The 20,957-nt window shown below is 33.4% G+C and overlaps 1 protein-coding gene across 2 annotated transcripts; it reads right to left on the minus strand.

Moving 5' to 3' along the window:
* Positions 1-7,926: 7,926 nt before the first annotated feature.
* On the minus strand, positions 7,927-20,670 carry LOC127706987 (sulfotransferase 1B1-like). Of its 2 annotated transcripts, none has more exons than XM_052211748.1 (6): positions 20,512-20,670; positions 14,825-15,009; positions 11,094-11,420; positions 10,534-10,631; positions 9,767-9,935; positions 7,927-8,070 (listed from the first exon to the last, which is right to left on the minus strand). In XM_052211748.1, the coding sequence occupies exons 2-6, from the start codon at positions 15,006-15,008 to the stop codon at positions 7,961-7,963; spliced, it is 888 nt and encodes a 295-aa protein (XP_052067708.1). In that variant the 5' UTR covers position 15,009; positions 20,512-20,670; the 3' UTR covers positions 7,927-7,960. The 2 variants fall into 2 exon arrangements, with proteins under 2 accessions (XP_052067708.1, XP_052067709.1); XM_052211749.1 differs by having other exon boundaries at positions 20,542-20,669.
* Positions 20,671-20,957: the final 287 nt, after the last annotated feature.

A 20,957-nucleotide genomic window follows, 5' to 3' on the forward strand; every position in this document is an offset into this window, starting at 1 on the left:
TACAAGGGCGTGTTTTTTTGTTCTTCGGTAGTGAGCCAGAAGAGGTCCACTTCTGTTTTTTTGAATAGGGAAGATCTTCTGGCTCTCTTCCACCTCTTCTTTTTTGATAGGTAGTTTAGACGGCAGAGGCACATAACAAACATGGCGTCGTTTAGTCTAAATGAAATTAATAAATTTATGAATGCAGATATATTAGAATGTGAGCTGTGTTATAAACGTTTTTATGGTATGACAGTCTTAGTAGGACATCCCTGTAGGACGATAAGCTGGGTAAATATAAGAACTACACGGACAATAACAGTTCAGGGACGACTATTTGATATTCTAGGGAAGGGATTTTGATTGATTGGTGTTTAACGCTACTTTCAACACTAAGTTGGGCTATTCCGTGGTGGTCAGTTTAAATTTATAGATGAAGGATGGGGAAGGGAAGAGGGCATTATTAACTTTTTTAATCTGTCGCTAATTATGCCTAATTTTCAGCTCTTACCAGGCAACCATATTCATATATGAAATCCTCCTGTCCCCCACCCCAATAAATGAATAAATATCAAATGGTTTTTCTTCTTATTTAACACAAGTTTAAATTGATTGATTGTTTGTTGCTAATTTTTAACGCCCAGTGACAAATATGTCATGCCTGTTCAGGACTCGGTTCAGGAAAACACGAGTTTAAAAGTCGGGTATATAATATAAAAACGAAGAGATGTATATGATTGCTAATGAGGCAACTATCCACCGGAGTTCAAATATGAAGTGGATGTAAGAAATTATTAGGCCTTCAACAATGACAAAACCCGATACTGTATTAAAAGTCGTCTATAAAAGGCCCGACGTGAAAAGTGTGAGAAACAATTCAAACGAAAAAACTAACGGCCTAATTATACATAACAAAATAATTTACAAAATATCAAATATGAGTCGAGGCATGAACCAACGACCACCACTAAGCTATAGGCTCCTGACTTGGGATAGGCACACAAAGAATATGGCAGTGTTGATATAAAAACGAAGATTGCCAATGAGACAAGAGACCAAATGACACAGCAATTAACAGCTGTAGGTCACCGTACGGCCTTCAACAATAAGCAATGCCCATACCGCATAGTCAGATATAAAAGGCTCCGCAATCACAAATGTAAAACAATTCAAACGAGAAAACTAACGGTCTGATTAATGTACAAAAAAATGAACGAAAAACAAATATGTAACACAGCAACAAACGACAACCATTAAATTACAGGCTCCTGACTTGGGACAAGCACATACATACAGAATGTTGCGGGGTTAAACATGTTAGCGAGATCCGGCCCAACCCGCCCCCTAACCTGGGACAGTGGTGTAACAGTACAAGAACATGTTTGTGAGCGCTCAACCCTTCCCGAAGCTGGGACAATGGTGTAACAGTACAATATAAGAACAACCTGCACAAATCAACTGCAATTAGATTAACTCAAAAGATCGGTACGAGATACAAAAAAAAAAAAAAAAAAACTTACATTAAGACAATAGACACAAAGCACCGAAATAAGAGTATTTGCAATTACTGGAAGTTTGTTCAAAGCTAATAACAACTTATATTGAAATAAATCTTGTTCTCCCAGCCGTAAGTATCAATCAGTACACAACCAACGGATTTATTAAAAAGAAAAAAGAAAAAAAAAACAGTTTGAGAAATGTCTGGTATACATTGTATACTTGCATATTGATACATATACAATGAAAATTTTTGAAAAGTGGTGGTCCGAAGGTTTTGACCATCGAAATTTGCAATAGAAATAATAGTTAGGACCAGAAGATTTTCTTCAAGGACCACGAGAGAAAAATGATTTCGAGAACTTTCCGATATCTTTGCTTTATACAAAAATAATCCAGTTTGGTTACTTTAAAAAAATTGGATAGATAAGATGTCCTTTTTGATCATATTCGAGACAAACATTGACGAATTTTTGTGCAGTTTAAGATTATTCTTAAAAATCAAATAATGGGGGTTTAAGCCAGATTTGTCTAGCAAAATTGAGTTAGAGGAAAGAACAAAGAAAAATGTCACGAACAGAGCACACTTTTACAGTCATGTCTACCGGACGTATTTTAATTTTCTATAAAATCATCGTAAACTTCATTTATGTCATTCAAAATAACAAAAATCTGCTATATTCGACGGCAAATTGAATTTTTGTTTTATTGATCTTCCGTAGAATATCTCCAGAAGAGGTCCAGATTCATTTTTTTGGACTCTTCACCAGAAGACATTCTGGAGATGTGCAGAAGAGACCAATAAAACACGCCCCAAGACTAAAATTAACCCAGATTATGATTGGTTTATTCTGCTTCAAAAAATACACAGAGCGGGTTTTTCCTGAGAAGAAGTTTAACTCGTCCCTCCAAACTTTCGTCCTTATCAGAAACCAGTGTTGGTCGTTGGATAACGCGATACGTGTATTTACAGTAAATTCCCTGGAACGACTTAAAAGCACTTTTTGCTTATTTCTGAATCCTATTTGTGAATGTGAATATATTTTGTAATTCGTATAATCAAAGGACGTATATTAGATGTATGTTAGTTATACGTCCTTGCTTTAGGTAATTGTTAAGATAAGATCGGGAAAAATCTCTTACAGACATTATGAAAGAACGTTGTTTTTTACTTGATAAAATTTCATATTCATAAGATCTTGAACTGTGTGCGAACGTTTTTAGTTTCAAGGTTTGAGTTTTTATGTCTTTTATGGACGACAGATAGATTTCAAACTTTTATGAAATAACCAATGTAGTATTATGTTATATTAGCGATAATGTAATTATTAGAGTTTTAAATATTTGCAAGTATCTTACGGAAGCGTATTAGCGCCACACAATTTTTTTTTTATAATTTTCTTCCTATCTTTGCGTTATAACGCAAACATATTGATTTCAATTATTCATTAAGTTTTGTATATATGTCCGTCTGTCATTAAGTGATTTAGTTAAGAAAAGAACCATAAATACAAGGCCAAATCATTATAATGAATATGCATAGGAATAAGGGATCAGAAAAGTATATAATATAACAAAACTGTCAAGTCAAATAGACAATATGATCTTTCTGCTGTAAAATGAATTATTAAGAAAGAATCATTTTTTTTTTAATTTTCATGTAAGAAATCATTTTTTTTTTAAATCTCAGAATATGATAAAGATTCTTTGATAAAAAGTCATGAAATTTTCATTTCAATCTAGTGAGGTCATTTTAATATGCTTGGGTAGCAATTTTAATGGAGAGAACATAATTTTATAAATAAAACATCTTCATTTTATACATTTATTGCAAAAGGGTACATGTAACTTGTTTGAATTTAACCATTCAACCTTACACAATCCTCAAACGAGAGCTTACTTTGGAAGTATATTTGTATTCGGCTGTAGCTATATTAGCAGGGTTGATTTTTTATTTTCTTCGGTATAACTTCGATTTACTCAATGTTCTTTGTAATATATATACATGAAGTATCATGTATATCATTTTTGGAGCCCTTTATAGCTTGCTGTTCGGTGTGAGCCAATAGTCCGTGTTGAAGACCGTACTTTGACATATAATGGTTTACTTGTACAAATTGTGACTTAGATGGAGAATTTTCTCATTGGCACTTATGCCACATTTTCTTATATCTATCATCCTGCTCATTATTAGCCAATGATATGTTCTAAATATTCAAGCATTTTACTTTGCAATGAGTACATAGGGGATAAATTTTATTATATGCAGCCTCCTCCATTAATAACAGCTGCTTCCTTTGAATCTTAAATAAAAAATAAGATAAAACAAATGTTTGCGTTATCAAAAGCAAAGGTTTGCGTTATTTCGCAAAGGTTTGCGTTATATCGCAAATGTTTGCGTTATAACGCAAAGGTTTGCGTTATTTCGCAAAGGTTTGCGTTTTATCGCAAATGTTTGCGTTATAACGCAAAAGGTTTGCGTTATTTTGCCAAGGTTTGCGTTTAACGCAAATGTTTGCGTTATTTTGCTAATGTTTGCGTTATAATGCAAATGTTTGCGTTATATCGCAAAGGTTTGCGTTATTTCGCAAAGGTTTGCTTTATAACGCAGACATAGGAAGAAATATTTTAAAAAAGGTGTGTGGCGCTAATACGCTTCCGTAGTATCTTGTACCATGTTTTACTACAATCATATAATGTTGTTTGTAAATACTATGTTTTGATGACGCAGGTGTCAGTACCCCCGCTGGCGCTTGCATATCTAGATATGCACAACGGTAATAATAAGATGGTAATATACGAAGATGATGTTATAAATCGTGATAAATTTTTCGGTTTAACAAAAAGCCTTCGTCAGTGTCAATAATTGTTATCATTAGAGATATTCCCTTTAAAACATTATTAAAGACAATTTCATTATAAATATCCCTTATGGAAAGATCATTCCATGACATTTATGTCGTGAGGGTATATATTACAAATTTCATAATATTTCTTCCATTTGGAACACTGACAGGGGGCAAGCGGATTGCAGAAAGGAAACGGATCCTTAAATAGGAATAGAAGTTAAGTCGACAGAAAGGGGTCAGGGATGACAGAAACAAATCATCTGCCTACCCTTGTAAACTAAAACTATATATACGTGTTATTTTTAATTTTGACGTTTTCCAAATTAATTTCGGCGGACCTTTTAATCTTTATAGGGGTTAACTTGAGGACAGAATTTTTGGACGGGTTGCACAAAATGCAACACTAATTATATATCATGATGAAAGTAGATTTTGCCCCACCTTTACTTGATTCATTCCGGATATGTTTTTCAGATTTTCAAGAGGTTGAAACTTCCTGATTTTTCGGCAAAAATGAACATATGGCCAATATGACAACTCTGTGGTCCTCGAGTCCTTGATTGACCTTGTAAATGATCTAAAGTATAATGAACTGTGTAATACATACTCAGGAATATATCTGCCATGTTTTTTTTTTCTATTAACTACAAATATTGATACAGTATATAAGAAAGAATTGATTATATGTAAATTTGATCTCTGCTAGCATCTATATTTTGGTTTAAGGACCTACTTTACATATGTTTTATCCACTTTAAACGCGAAATGTGGTGCATTGCAAAGAAAATTTTAGAACGTTCATTCCAGGATTTACGTGATCTCAAACTTGGGGTATTGCAGTTTCAGAGAATATATGGTGAGAATGTCAGTTTTTACGAGGTCCTTTTTTTTTCATCTGTCTCTAGTTTCAGTGTGGAATTGTCTTTGTTTATTCCTGGGGTTGACTTTGATTCTTAAAATCCCTTCTCCTTGACCGACAGTTGTTGTAAGCCTTTTCCTCTGACCTATTTGCCCCGGGTTGGACATCCTGAGCCCTTACGTAAGCGTTCAAAAAGTGGAAGAAGCCATATCCTGTCATTTTCATTTTTTTTATATAAAACTGTGAAACAATTGATACGAAAATTGGAAGTCTCAGGAGAAATATGATGGAAAAAAAAATCAGGCAGACTGTAGTGCTATGTGCGGGTATAGTGGAGCGAAAGATTTAACTTTTCCGAAAACTTTAATAAAAATTTCAAACTGGCTTACTATGTACATTTTATCAATTTAGAAGTGGATACTTGCATTACCCCCCCCCCCACACACACACACACACACACACACACACACACACACACACACACACACACACACACACACACACACAAACGTTCACCTTTCCCGCCCTTACCAACGAGCAATGCTATTAAAAATATGTTCGATGTAAAACAAGATGTTCTAAATTAGTATAATTAAAGTGAGGGATAGATGGTCAACTGCAAGGTCAACTGCAACAAAACGCATATGATTTAAATTTTGCCGGTTTAAGTCGATAATCAATGTTTTGACACAGTCCCCACATTTAAAGTCTAACTTGTTAACCTCAGCGTCGATTATATACCTTTTCGTAACATGTCTATTGAAATGTGTACATAGGTGTATTATTGATACAAATATGTACAGCCAATCAGTGGAACACTTCGACACTACCAATGAATATAACACTTTAAATAGTTCGTACGTCTGAAGCGCTATTCAGTGTCCACCTTCATCAAAAATGCTCAACTCAAAATATATGAAATTGACAAATTGACAAATTTACACAAAATTTCTTCATTGGGAAAATCTTCTCTTGATATAAAGGAATAAGCCGAAAAACGAATACCATAGAAACTCCAAAAAGATAAAATGGGGACAACTAATTCAGCTTTCTGGAAAAAATGCAAAAAAACAATGTTTCCATCTGATTCCGTAGATGACCATTCTTTCATTGTAAAAAAAAAGGAATGCGAGATACAACCTTCTAGTGTCCCTTTTTAATTTTCAAAATGACCATAAATCAAAATATTTGTAAAAATGTGTACAGTATTCCGTAAAAATTGATATTGTTTAACGGACACGTGTAACGATTTTCTAACTTGATACACGGATTGATTGATTGATTGATTGTTGGTGTTTTAACGCCACTTTTAAGCGCCACTTTTGGGCTATTTCGTGGCGGCCAGTTTTTATTGGTGGAGGAAGCCGGAGTGCCCGGAGAAAACCACCGACCTTCGATAGGAAAACTGACAATCCTAGTCAATTAAGATTGGAGTCGAGTGCACCCGCACGAGCGGGGTTCGAACTCACAACCTCAGTGTTGACTGGCTAGTGATTACAGTAGTAGAACTACTTAGACCACTTGGCCACCGAGGACCCACTTGATACACGGAGATAATCTCCCAGTTAATATTACATCCTTTAGCTTCCGATTACTATCGTGATTTCTTGACAAAGGGTTTCTACTTCTGAATCAAACTCTTAATATTTTTTGGTAGTATTGAAGCACTCTCTTCAAAAGTTTTACACATGCCACCGTAATGTGATTGACCGGTTATGGAATGTCCGTGCTAATGATAACCATGGATATGCTGCACTCGTCGTAGCCACAATCCAGTCCTCTCTCCTTCGTTCATGACATTAGTTTTTGCAACTCGTCACCTGCGACTCTTTTCACAAAAAATCTTAAGAGTAAAAATACTCGTAAGTCATACACTTTTCAGTATAACTTACGATCAATTTTAATCGTAAGATTTTTTGTGAAAAGAGTCGCTGACTTTTAACCTGCCATAATCAACATGGCGATTGCTTCCGGTAGAACAAGAAGTGAAAACCCTTCCGGAGGACCTTATTTCACACTGGTTTTAGGTGGGGCCTCGTGTTGCCATGTCTTGAGTTATTTTTGTGTTGTGTGGATGGTTGTTTGTATGTTGTCATGGTGTTGTCTGTTCTTCATGACCATGAGGGGGAAGGGGGAGGGGGGTGGCCCTTTGATCGCAAATTCTTTTATCATATCATGTTTTTCACGATTTATGTGATTTTTTTAGCATAAAATCATTCAAACATCCGGGAACCGCTCCTGGGTTGTATTTCCATTTTAGGTATCTTTCTCTTTTTGAAAGGGTACTTCATAAATGCTTCAAATTAGACGTGGCTTTTCCAGGCATAATTACTTGGTTGACGAATCTGGAAAACAGGCTCCGTGTTGAAGACCGTACTGTGACCTATAATGGTTTACTTTTATAAATTTTGACTTGGACGGAGAGTTGTCTCATTGGCACTCATACCACATCTTCTTATATCTATATACAGATAACGACGGATATATTCAATTTTTTTTTCGCACCCACAATTCCGTCCTGCCAAAAAAACATGTCATATCACTGAATGTTTACTTGTCACTAGACACGTGCTACTTGAGGAGTATAACTGAATTATTTTGTGTGCAATGTTTTGTGGACTACTTGTTGCCTCTTGTCTTTTTTCTTATACCAATGGGTTTTTACTTTTCCTTCTTATGAGTCTTTTTTTGACATAGGTATCTTCTCACTTTTTTAACAACTGAGAATTAGAACGACAATTATAAAAAGTCAAGATCTTAATATGTTTTGTAATATTCAGGCAAATTTAAATTCAAGATTAGTGTGGTTCATTTCAGCCTTGTATTGTTTATCGAAGACCTCGTTTTGTGCATCTGTAAACCAGTTTTTCCAGTCACCAACTTGACCTTCAAAAAAAAAGTTAAAATACATGACAATTTTTATATGACTTATTGGTGTATCCATAATGTTTATCATCATAAAAAAAATCAAGAGGGTCCAGATTTACTGAGTCTTTTGTTTACGGCCACCTTTCTCCCAAGGCGAACTCTATGATTTAAATTTAAAAACCACCTCACCTCCCTAATTCTAATCCACATGGAAAGCTACGTGTTTAAAAGTACGAATTATTTATATAATAAAAAAGAAAAGGGTAAAGGGTCTCAAGAACTAGAATTAATGGAAATCTCGTGAGTAAGTAGTATAGTCAGGGGGAAATATATGCTCTGATTTCCTTGCGCATTACGCGTGTTTCTGGAATAACCTTGACCTTTTATAATGGGTGTGTTTAGTTTGTTCCCACATTTTTTAGACAAAGGGCGGTTTAGAAGTTGCTATATTGTATGTAGCCGTTCAGTATACCACACATATATCATGCAGGTACGCTTGACAACAGTAGTAAAAGCTTGGAAGGTCAAAAATATAAATCGTTTGAGAGTATAGATTCCAAAAGGGTCTACATAGAATTTATTCACAATTCCATAATTTATGGAAACAATATCGTTTAATGAATGCTAGTACGAAAACACATGATATTGGTACTCTCAGGGACTGTTAGACCACCTGCATGGGTACTGGTCCAGTGATAGTAAATCACATGATATCATTCCCGAGCGCATAACAAATGTTTCTGACGAAAAACAAACTTTCATCATATACTCTGATTAGGGACGCAAGTAACCAAATGTTTGCAAAGCAAAATCATAATTAAATGTTTGAGTGTATTTCAACCAACATAGGCCAAATAGAACAGCAGAAGTTTTGTTTTTGAATTTGTGAAAGTCATCAGAAACTCACTAAAACCAATTAAATGCTTCACTGTCGAAATTTAATTTCAAATTTGTTATATCATTTGCTATTAAATTAACAGACGAGTTAAAACAAAGCACAAACTTCTGAATATTTTTACACCCAATTGCAAATATTTTTGTATATTTACTTACTACCGTGAAAAAAATAACTTTGGTGTTCCTTTCTTCAAAGTACAACTAAAAATACTCTTAAGGTGGTATGGGAGTATAAATTAAAAATGATATAATTTGTTCGTCCTTTGCCAAAACGTAGTATGTATTGTGATATCTCAAGCTACAGGTTGTGGAAAAATGACACAGTTTGTACGGATTATACAGGAAAAACATCATTATGTATAATAGAAGATAACTAAATGATAGAATTGTAAAATAAAATACGAGAAGATAGCTTTAAGAAAATGCTTTCAGAATATTAAAGAAAAGATAGGGTCACCGTACATTCTTTCCTGTTAAAACATAATATAGCAAAATTTCATGTTGATTCCTTCAGAAAATGTACTATTTCAAAGCTATCTCCCTTTAATTCGCCAATTTAAAAACATTCAAAATAAAGCAAAAAATAATGTACGTTCGTAAAACTATTAGTAATTATAAGTTAAATCTTATAGATTTGTTCATTTAAATGAAAATTCACATTAGTTAATTTCATTCCTCGTCAAATTTTGATGACTTGATTGCAAATTTTGACCTGTTGTGCTCTGCTATTTAACAAATCCAAGATGACGAAAGACTCCCATATTACCTTAAGGTCACTTGTTAAATATATAAAGTACAATGTATTGATTGGTTATACCTTTCCGGAATATTATTCCTTTGCCTTCTGGGTCAAAAATCTTTGATAACTCCTTTTTGTTTTGTTTCATATTTTCAAATGATGTAGTTTTAATGATGTCTGTAACTAAATCGCTGGTACAACCTATCCCCAAAAATTCTGCCAAATTTTTTATTGTTGATTGTGGTTGCTGAAAAAAATAAACTTGTAAATTACTTGTATGAAAACTACCACTTCGTAAAATTGACCAAAATGCAATGCATAGAAGTTCACATATTTAACCATATTTTCATTAAGAATTTTTATAATGGAGACAAGGGACATTTTATTTTATAATTGTGAGCCGAGGAGCTATTTGGTAACAAGACTTTTAAAAATGAACTTAATTATCCATCACGTCATGTACATTTTTTTACGTTTTATGTTTTGCATATGTAAACAATCCTTGCATGTAGTACAATAAAATTACTTATTTCTGAACTGTGTAAGTTTAAAATGAGAGAAAACAACAGTTAATGAAGAAAACAGCCATTTTGTCATGTATATAAAAAAAGTATTAACAAAAATACCGAACGCCTATATTGAAATTTCCAAGGCAAATCCAAAAAGGGGGAAGTCCACAAACCTGACAAAAATCAAACGATCGACTACACCAACCCATTGTCATATTCCGGACTTGGTAGAGGCATTTTTCCGAAGAAAAAATGCAGGGTTAAACCTGGTTTTATAGCCAGCTAAACCTCCCACTTGTATGACTTATTGTATACTCTTCCTTTATTGCTTCTTACCGTAATTAAATCTTCATAATGAAGAAATGTTATGTCCAAGCCATTCTTCTTTGCCTTTTCAAATTCTGTTACATGTCTGTACCATGAACCATACGGTACTGTCAGAACAAAACTATGTTAGGATATATATCTATAATTATATTAAGTTGGTACAAAAATATACTAGTATGTGCATGTAAGTCTTTATCATTAGATTACGGTACTCGGAGGTGTTAAGAAAAATTCATAATCAGGTGTCTTTTTGGAAATGTGTAGTGTAAACAAACAAAAGAATATACCAATAGATAGTCATCAAGTTTTCACAGTGGCGTCATAAATAACAAAAGAAAAAGACAACCAAAATTAACTAAGAAGTGTTTCTGTATTAACGCTTCAGCTTTCGTAACTCATTTGTCCTAGGTGTAACATAAAACTTTCTAATAACATATTCTTTATAATTCTAGCATGTTTTAGTGGTTTATGGTTCAGAAACACTAAAAAACTAATGACTGTATACAATTTTTTTCCCCAGAATTTTCAAGAATAAGAGCTATTTCCTTTTCCATTTCCATAGTACTTACACTCATTCCGTGTCCATTTATCAAAGAAGTCATTCCAAGGAATATCGAAGTCTTTAATGAAGACATCTTTTTTACTGTGGTGGTAAAATGAAACACAGACGTCCTTTGGATTTCGTAATATTACGACAATTTTTATCTTATCTAGCCTCTTATTTGACATCAGGATACGAAGGGGTAAATGAGTATGAAGCGTTCGTCGTGCCATGGTCATGTTTTGTAAATTGTCAATGTCGCAGAGTTCCAGAACAAGATCGGGAAAAACCGTCTGTGTTAGTTCAGCCTTTTTGTTAATTATTAATTCTATGATTTCTTGTGTCCAATGATTTCCTGAAATATAATAAATATGGATTAACAGGTACTTCTGATAATAGGTGTTATAGGACCTTGTAGCGTTACACAATATACCAATCTGGAAGGCTGATCAACGTGAACCATGTCATGAAATCAATGCGAGTCCGGAATATGAGTCATCCATTTGTTCAAGCTCTTGCATCTGAAGCGTTTGCTCTGTAATTTTAATCAGATTGCTTTTTCCGTTTTCTGAATTATTTGTATATTAGTGGTTACTTTAGCTTTTAGTATCATTTCCTACATCAAAATAGTATGATGTCTTGGCTGCTTTTTGAAAGAAAAGACGACTATATGTCTTGTTCAAGTCATAATATAACTTGTTTATGAACGCCGTTAATTGTCGAAATACATTTTGTTTTCAGTCAGATATTAATAATAATAAAAGTCACTATGAAGGAAATTTCAAACAATTGAAAACTCCCCCGCTTGCACATTTTGTGTAAGCCGCAGAGACTAAGGCATACAAATTAAGGAAGTTGGCTTCTCTTGTTTTTGAATTTTTGTCAGATATTCGGATCCTCTGGTTTTATTGATATAATATAATGTAAAAGATTTGCCCACTAACCCCTACTTTTCTTTTCATAATTTATAAGATATAGTTTTAAAGGTCATATTTGAAAATCTTATAAAATCCTTGTTATTTTTTCATAGTTTTTGAAAGCAAAAAGGTGTCAATGTTAAATGTATGAAAAGTCTAGAGAGAATAATTTCCCACCAAATTTTCAATGGCTTATATCTCGAAAACAAAGGAAACGGACCCTTCATTTTTTCTGCTTTTCTAATTCCGTTATTTATAAACTACCAATTTATAACAGTCTTTTAGAAGCTGGTTATGTTGAAACAGAGTAGCAAACATCCTTAATTCATATTCATAAATTTTGACACCAGCAATTAACTCCGAATGTGTTCTCGATAAAGTGCTAGTAAAATCCAAGCACTATATATTTAGGTAGGCATTAGGTGAACAACCAATAGTTTTTGACACAAAGAAAAATGATTTTGGAATAGCTAATTATACCAGACCGACATACAAATGTATCATTCAAATCCGAGCAAAAAACAGATGTTTTTTTCAAAATTGTCAATGATAATTTTTATCCCAATTTTGACACCAGGGAACAATTCAGAATGCATATAATAAATCTATCCAACATAAAAGATGTTTCAAAATTTGTGATATTTTTTCACAAAAACTTACTTTTTACCACATTTTTGAAATAGAGAAACAATTTGGAATAGCATATGATACCTATGTATCAATTTTTGTTGAAATCCTATCGTAAAAAGATGTTTCATAAAATTAAATTAGTACTTTTTTAACAAAAAGTAAGTCTATACTATTTTTTTTTTAATTTTTGGCACCTTCATTTAATTCGAAATAACTTATCACACCTTTGTATCAATTTTTGTTTAAATCCTATTGTAAGAAACCATTTATAAAAATAAGTGATTTTTTAACAACAAAAAAACAGTTTCCAACTATCTATTCCTCATTTTCATTTGTACAAAAATCAATTTTGATACAAGGAAACAAGTTTGAAAAGCATAATACAGCAGGGTTATATCTGGTCCATATACCAGCTTTGATAAGTGTTTGGTATTACTATAAATTTTCACTTCTTCGTACTATGAACATCAAAATTATTTATTTTGTAAAAATATTTTCTTTCTCCATTTGAACTGTACACGTATACCTAACAACAAAATTATTTTCATTTACCTGTGTTAAAAGTAATTGCAAATGGCTGATATTTTTGTTCAAGCATATTGTTTTTCTTAAAGGCCTGTTTTTTTATACTCAAACTAGTAACTGGTTAAAAACAACCTAAAACCTGTTTAAGCTTAAACCATAAACATGTTAAAAGGGAGAGAGAAAAAACCGCAACGGTTGAAGAAAAATGTTTAAGCTATAGACCCTTTTGAAAATATCTAAAACATGCTTTTGATCCCGGTAGAAATGTTCTTTAACCATTTAACTGCATGGTTAAGACCGACCCGTCAATTGATTAAAACCAGGTTAATGGTCCGGAATAAAAAAAACGGGCCTTCTATTGGATAACATTTCACAGCGGTATAACATGTTACTTTAATCATTCTTCCCTTAGTTTATTTATTTTGTATTTACATTGTATCATAGATCATTTTTTTTGTTCAGTGTATGTTCACTGGTGTTAATATGTCTTTTGATTGAGTTAAGTCATTTCAATTGATATTTTATAGTGCGTCTTTTTATGTTGTGATGTTACACTATTGTTTCAGATAAGGGTGAAATTTTGGTACCATTAACACGTTTAAACCCGCTGCAATTGTTTGCACATGTCCTAATTCAAGAATCTGATGTTCAGTAGTTGTCGTTTGTTGATGTGGTTCATAAGTGTTTCTCGTTTCTCGGTTTTTAAAAAGATAAGACCGTTGGTTTTCCCGTTTGAATGGTTTTACACTAGTAATTTTTGGGGCCCTTTATAGCTTGCTGTTCGGTGTGAGCCAAGGCTCCGTGTTGAAGACCGTACTTTGACCTATAATGGTTTACTTTTATAAATTTTGACTTGGATGGAGAGTTGTCTCATTTACACTCATACCACATCTTCTTATATCTATATAACAATTTTTATTGTATTGCGAGCACAAAAATATTTCTAAAAATTTGTGACAGTCTGATTGAAATCAGCCCCCACTATCCACTTGCGTTTGCAGCCTGGTTTTAATCAGACTGGATTTGTGACTTTTTAACAGAAATTTTTTTTTTACCACATTTTTCAAATTTCTGACGCCTAGAATAATACGAAACAGCTCATTATATTTATATATCAATTTCCATTGAAATCCTCAAACAAAAAGACGTTTCTCAAAATGTGTAAATTTTTAACGAAAAATATTTTTTTAATAGCAAATTGTAACCGCAAATTAGGGAATTAGCACAAAAACCAATTTTTGTCATTGCAATTATATTTTGAACAGCATATCAATAATCACATGTTATTTTTGTTTAAATTATAGCACAAAAATGATGTTACTCAAAGTTTGTGAATTTTATTTTTAACAAACTACGTTTTTTAACAAATTCTTGTCCCACAAAAAAAAAACAACACTCGAAATGGACCTTCCTTTATAGTTTTAAACACTGTACATAAACATTTTGAAAATCAGTTGAGTTTTTCTTGACTTTTTATACGATATGCAGTATACGACATAGAAGTTCTGACGGACGCACAGGCTGACCGACCGACAGACAGACAGAGTGATTACTACAGGGCAACACAGACTTATCAGCATGGTCCTAATTTAAACTTGAACAGGTATGGTCGTTGAAACATTCGACTTATTACACTACAGCAATTCGGATCAAATGTCACATTTATACAGTTCTAATATTATGTCACCTGATTTCGGATAACCGCATAGTAGTATGTCGCTGTCAAGGAAATTAAATTCAGTAATTTCTTTCATTCTCTTCTCAAGTCCATCTTCTCTAAGAGGTATAAAAGATGGTAAAACGACACCTTGGTAAACGGGAAGTGGTGCTGGCATCACAGTCAGCATACCTTCAATGTTTTTTTCTGTCATCCTTAAAAACAATAACATCAAGTACATTTATTAAGAGCCAATCGGTATAGGTATGTTATATCTATTGTTTGATAAATGTTAGGCTGACCTCTTAGAACTTCTACTAGAGGTTTTTTAACGATCTTGACAACCAAACCACGAGGGTCACGCACGGTCTCGGAACAAACTTATAAACAATCTCTTCCAATATGTCTGTGCTTTGAATCCATATAACATTTAACCAAACAAAATGTCTTAGATAAGTCATTTATGTAAAAGTAAATGGTGTATCACAGTTCACAGAAGAAAAACCAACACCATGACTAAAGGAAAAAATAGAAACCAATCATAACACGTGTGCTCTTCTGCTACGGAAAAGTAGGCAGTTTTTGTTCCACCCGTCTTTTTTTTAAACAAGTAAATGTGGGCAATAATTTGTATTTTTATTCATCAATCTGTTACTCTGTTGCTATATCCACGTCATTTTGTTGCTATATCCACGTCATTCTGTTGCTATATCCACGTCATTTTGTTGTTTCATGGATAGTTGTCTCGGTTCCAATCATACCACATCTCATTATTTTCATATTTTTACTTTGTCGTTACAGCTTTCACAAACAGGGCACCCTGATATAAAAGGAAGTATTCGAAGATAGGCTTTAGGGGATTGGATTATGTCTATTACAAATAAGACTTATCCGTGATTACCTAGAAATTTCGTAACAGTCAAACACGCTATGATTTCTTCCTTAAAACATTCGACGGGATACATTAAGATTAACTTTAAAACCCCTTTTACAGCATTCTTGTTAGGTTAGCAATAAACCTACATAAAGGGAATTTATAAATTAATAGCAAATCTATATCGTATACTCTTTATTTTTGTTTTGAATTTGAACAATGAAAACTGTACTTCGTATAGAGTTGTGGTACCTTCCCCACACATCATGTATCTTAAAACGTTCGGGGTGGGGTGGGGGTGGTGGACAGTGGCGGATCCAGAGGGGGGGGGGGGGTTCCGGGGGTTGGAACCCCCCCTTTTTTTCTTGACGATCAATGCATTTGAATTTGGACATATACTTGGAACCCCCCTTTATCCTGGGTTGGGAACCCCCCCTTTTAAAAATGGCTGGATACGACCCTGGGTGGAGCTCATCGATGAAAAATTGTCCTATCAAGATCTACACGTAATATGAAGGTCAAATGTCATGGATAAGTCCTTAATGATGAAGGGATTTAGGGATATGGAATATGCGCTCTTTTCGGGAAAGGCGTGTTTGCAATTTATACATAGGTTATTTCTATTTTGGCCATTATATTTGTAGATAGGATATCCATAAAAAAAACCAGTCAAGATGGTTAGCACCAGAGATGTATATTACAGTCATTTTAGAGTTAGTGTGACAAGTCTTACTAGTAGTCTTATAGAAAGACTACAAGCATAACCACTGGACTAATAATTGACTATTCTTTGTTAATTCATTCTTTACAATTCCATTTGTTAACACTTCACATAGCACAAATTTGTCTAGCTTGGTACACTTATCTAATCATTTTGATGATTTTTGTTTTTTTTTTTAAATTCTGTTGGTAACGCTTCACGTACCACAAAATTATCTTGGTTTTTTAAAACTCATCTAATCACGGGTAGTAACGTCGTCATACCAATGAGTGTTTAGTACAGTGATTTTGTCATAGTTTAGTTAAGTTAGACATAATTGTGTTAAGCTTTTTTATTGACAAACAATGACACAACATTCGGATATTTTGCTAAAGGTACTTCTGAACATAAATTCAAGCTGGTAAGTATCTTTGTATATAGCTAATATGTTAGCTCATTAAAATGTGTATCATCTAGTCAATAATTTGACACAGAATAATGCTTGCGTATGTCAAAATTTAAAAGTTGCTTATTCATTTTTCGTGCATAAAAAAGTGATTTGTTTACTGTCTCTTACATCACATATTTCGTTATAATTAAAAACTGTCGTCGATTATTCTGAAAAATAGCTACATTTGCACACAAATTAAGATTACTGGAAATACGGTGTCATGATTTTGTTCAGTAGTGTCATGGTTTAGTTCATGTTCGACATGGGTCAGTTCTGTTATTCCTGTCGAGTATGATGGAAGAGTAACGATCAAAATAAACAGACATTATACAACTATTGAAATACTGTTAAAAAAAATTTCGCCGAAACCTTTTTATCTCGTGTTTAACCCATTATATCCTATTTCGTGGCAATATATTGTCGCCATTTTCTAATGTTGTATTGTTCCCATACGAGTAGATCTAAGCTTCACATATTTACTTTGATCTTCTACTCGCGAAAAATACATCGCTCGAGAAAATAAGTCTTCTACAATAAATTCGAGATATCATCATTATAGTTATCTTTATATAACACGCATGTATAAAGAAATAACGAGGATAAAATATTAATGCATTTCAAAGGTAATTTCTTAAAACGTAGTTTTATTTGGAATTCAAATGGACCTAAGAAAGCACATAGTAATATATAATAAGTAGATGCGGTATGTTTGCCAATGTGTCAAATATCCACCCGAGACCAAATGACGTAGATGGTACAACTATAGGTCACCGTACGGCATTCAACAATAAACAAAATCCATACCTCTTAGAAAGCTATAAAAGGCTCCGACAAATTATATGTAAAGCAACTCAAATGAGAAAACAAACGGCCTGATTAATGTTCAAAACAATAAGCGAAAACTAATAATGGCATACAGTAACAAACGACAGCCACTGCATTACAGACTATGGACTTGGGACAGGCATATACAGAATATGACGGGGTTAAACATGTGTGCGGGCTCCCAACCCCCTCCTCGCCTTTACATGGGCATGCAATGGTGTAACAGCACAACAAAAAAGAACAAACTATAAAAATCAGTTGAAAAGGACTTGACTCATCAGATCGATTTTTTAATTTCAGAATGGAATTCTGCTGCCAATGTTCATCTTCATCCATCTTATTCTCTGATATTAAGAACGATGACTTCTTGTCTTGTCGGTTCGAATAGATTAAATGCACTTGTACCAAACAAATAGCACGTGTATCTTGGAATTTAAATTGTGTTTTTCAATCACATCTAATAATGTACTGAATTTCTCATACTAAATACTAGACCGACAGCGCCTTTTCTGATATTATCGAAAATCTATTGCATAAAAGAAAAAAGCTTAAACGGGTTAAGTGATACCACACAATGCATATATACAATATGACAAAAACATAATCATTGTTATTCATTGGTAATAATAATTGATAAAAATGGACATTATATCGACGTAATTCTTATTCGAAATTGTGATCTTTCATATATTTAAATTCGGAACTTTGTAAGTACTTTTCATAGAAATTTCATTTATAGTTTATTAAAAAAGTAAGTGTTAACTGTTGTCCATATTAACATTTTGTCCTGTGGAGAGTTGAAGATTGTATCTCGATATCGTTTGGTTAAGTTTTGTAGTTGGGTTACTGTATCATGGGCGTACAACCCCTACATCTCCTTTTATTCATCATAGAATTAATTTTGTTCGAAATAAAAACAACAGATGTATAAATTGCTAGAAAAAAATGTTAAACAAGACTAGCTGCTACGTTTTTTGCAACCTTAGGTATACGTCTTTAACCATTTGACTAGTGCTCACGATATCCCCGGCAGAGTCCATTATGGATATACGGAGAAAAGATTCTAGGTGAAACAGAAGTAACTTATTTGACCGAATGCCAGTTAAAAAGAGCAGTGGTTATATTATTTCTTAGGTAACACACGAAAAGTAAAAAAGTATAATGTACGGTTTGCCGATTACGCCCACCAGATTTGGTTAAAAAGTCTTTTTTTCTTCTTAGTCAATTGGTAAATTGTGTAACATCGTTTTTTCACAAGCGCCTTCAAACAAACTATCAGTATTAAGGTGAAACAAATATGTATTTATTTGTATCTAAACCATGACAAATTTGGTCATAACCATGACGAATTTCTAGTCACTTAACTTGACCATGTCAATCGCTTAAAACCAAACCATAGCAATTTCGAAATTTTGGTAATCCTGCGTTAATTTCTTAAAAACAACAATTTCAATGTAGATCGTTTCACTTACATTGTCAATATAGATTGATTCAAACATCTTATTTGTTGTTTTAATATTATCATTGTCTGTATTTGGATCACGCCTGTAATTACAGTAACACATTGCTTAGGCGGAGGATGACAAGCATGACGCCTTCAAGAAGACAAAGGATTGATCAAGAACGTATTGACTTCTATTTCATATTTCCACTCAACAGAAAGTAATACTCTATTATATATATATACACTCTCATAAAAAAAAAAGTTCCACGGCAATATTATTTACCTACGAAAATATGTTTAACCCCACACGCCCCAGCCAATTAATAACATTGCTGAATAATGATCCCCAGTCAGTAAGCTCTAGATATATTTAAAGTCTAAGGTACGGACCATTTGATTTGATAGGGCAGTCTGAGATATTTTAGAGAAAAAATTCTGACCCTGATTTTTGCCTTAAACAAAAATTCTGGCCGTATCTGTAATGAAAACAATTATCGTGTCCCCTTTTTTGCTATAAGAAAAAAAAACCAACAGAATTATTCAGCATTAAATGAACATGGTGAATAAAAAACGGGCGTAATTTTTTTTTAATTTTTTTTTGGGGGGGGGGGGGGGGTGCATGTAAATCCCATATCTAACCGGAATGTCTGTTTCGCCGAACTGATATACTGAATACTTTTTTCAAGGCCCAACTGCAACCTGCCTGCTGGGTGTGGCCTTTATGTCTCCATTTGTCGACCGTCATTCACAACTTCGTTGTCATTTGATTTTCAGACTCATTCGTAGCCGTTGGTTGATTTGGAACCCCTCACTTCCCTTGTTGAGTGAAATATTTCAACCAAACATTTGGATAAAAATTGCTTGTTTGTCTTTGTTCGTGTCGGTCGTATTATAAACTTCATTGAATAGCCGTATATCATGTTTACAACAAGTAATCTGTGAGGTTATGCTAACAAACCATACAACAAACGAGAATTGTCCATGTCCATTTTTTACTGACAAATCCCACATCAAATATATTAGTATATAGCTTTAGATCCATTCAATCATTTTATAATAGACAACTAATGGGGAGAATCCGGCATCAAAAATGTCCCACCCAAGCTTACACTTTAACTATAAAATATACATACCCCACGTTAGGAACCGTCACTAAAAATGTGCATTTTACACTTATTTTATGTTTTGTAGCCCAAAAAAGGTCAAAAAAAATTTTCGCCTCGCTCCGCTCCGCGAATTTTACATACTACGCCCCCCCTTTCCAAAATCCTGGATCCGCCCCTGTGTCTCTCAGTGGTAATAGTAAAAAACTGTCCCCCGTTGGTCAAATTCAAATCATATAGCAACAATGATCACCAAAATGATAAAAAAAAAATTAAGCATAAAAGACACCTCTTGATTAAAGTAAAATTAGAAATATTACTTATCTGATTATCATATATCTATATCCAACCTCTTGCCCTGTGTGATTTAGCAAACCATTTTACCACTCGATTGTTTCAATCATTTTAATTGTTGTCAGAAAATCTTTCGCCCAGTGAGCATAATATATACATTACTGAATATCTAGTTCAAGGACGCGTGGTTGAATGTTTCATTAATCTATGCTAAAATTTAAAATCCGGTTATAAAATGTGTAAATATAGAAGCGTAAATAGTTTGAATGATACATAAACAGCAAGGTAGAGTATTTGGAGCTAATCAATTTGCAACCAGTTAAAAATTAGGATTTGATTGTTCTCCACTTGCAAGTTATGTTGTTGCAAACAGTGCAAATGTAGATTATAAGTATAATAGATTATCCCTTTTCACATATTTGAAACATATTTCGTGAAAATGTTTTTTTTTCTTTATTATTTAGCTAAAGGA

This window comes from Mytilus californianus, unplaced genomic scaffold (genome assembly GCF_021869535.1).
Source record: "Mytilus californianus isolate M0D057914Y unplaced genomic scaffold, xbMytCali1.0.p SCAF_6, whole genome shotgun sequence".
NCBI lineage: Eukaryota > Metazoa > Mollusca > Bivalvia > Mytilida > Mytilidae > Mytilus > Mytilus californianus.

What these genes read in the sequence shown, in the direction of transcription:
- LOC127706987 (XM_052211748.1), bottom strand. Translation starts at nt 15,008, where the DNA reads ATGACAGAAAAAAACATTGAAGGTATGCTGACTGTGATGCCAGCACCA. An exon ending in ATGCGGTTATCCGAAATCAG is followed by an intron (nt 11,421 to 14,824) that starts GTGACATAATAT and finishes ATTATATTTCAG; the next exon opens with GAAATCATTGGACACAAGAA. An exon ending in TAAATGGACACGGAATGAGT is followed by an intron (nt 10,632 to 11,093) that starts GTAAGTACTATG and finishes TTGTTCTGACAG; the next exon opens with TACCGTATGGTTCATGGTAC.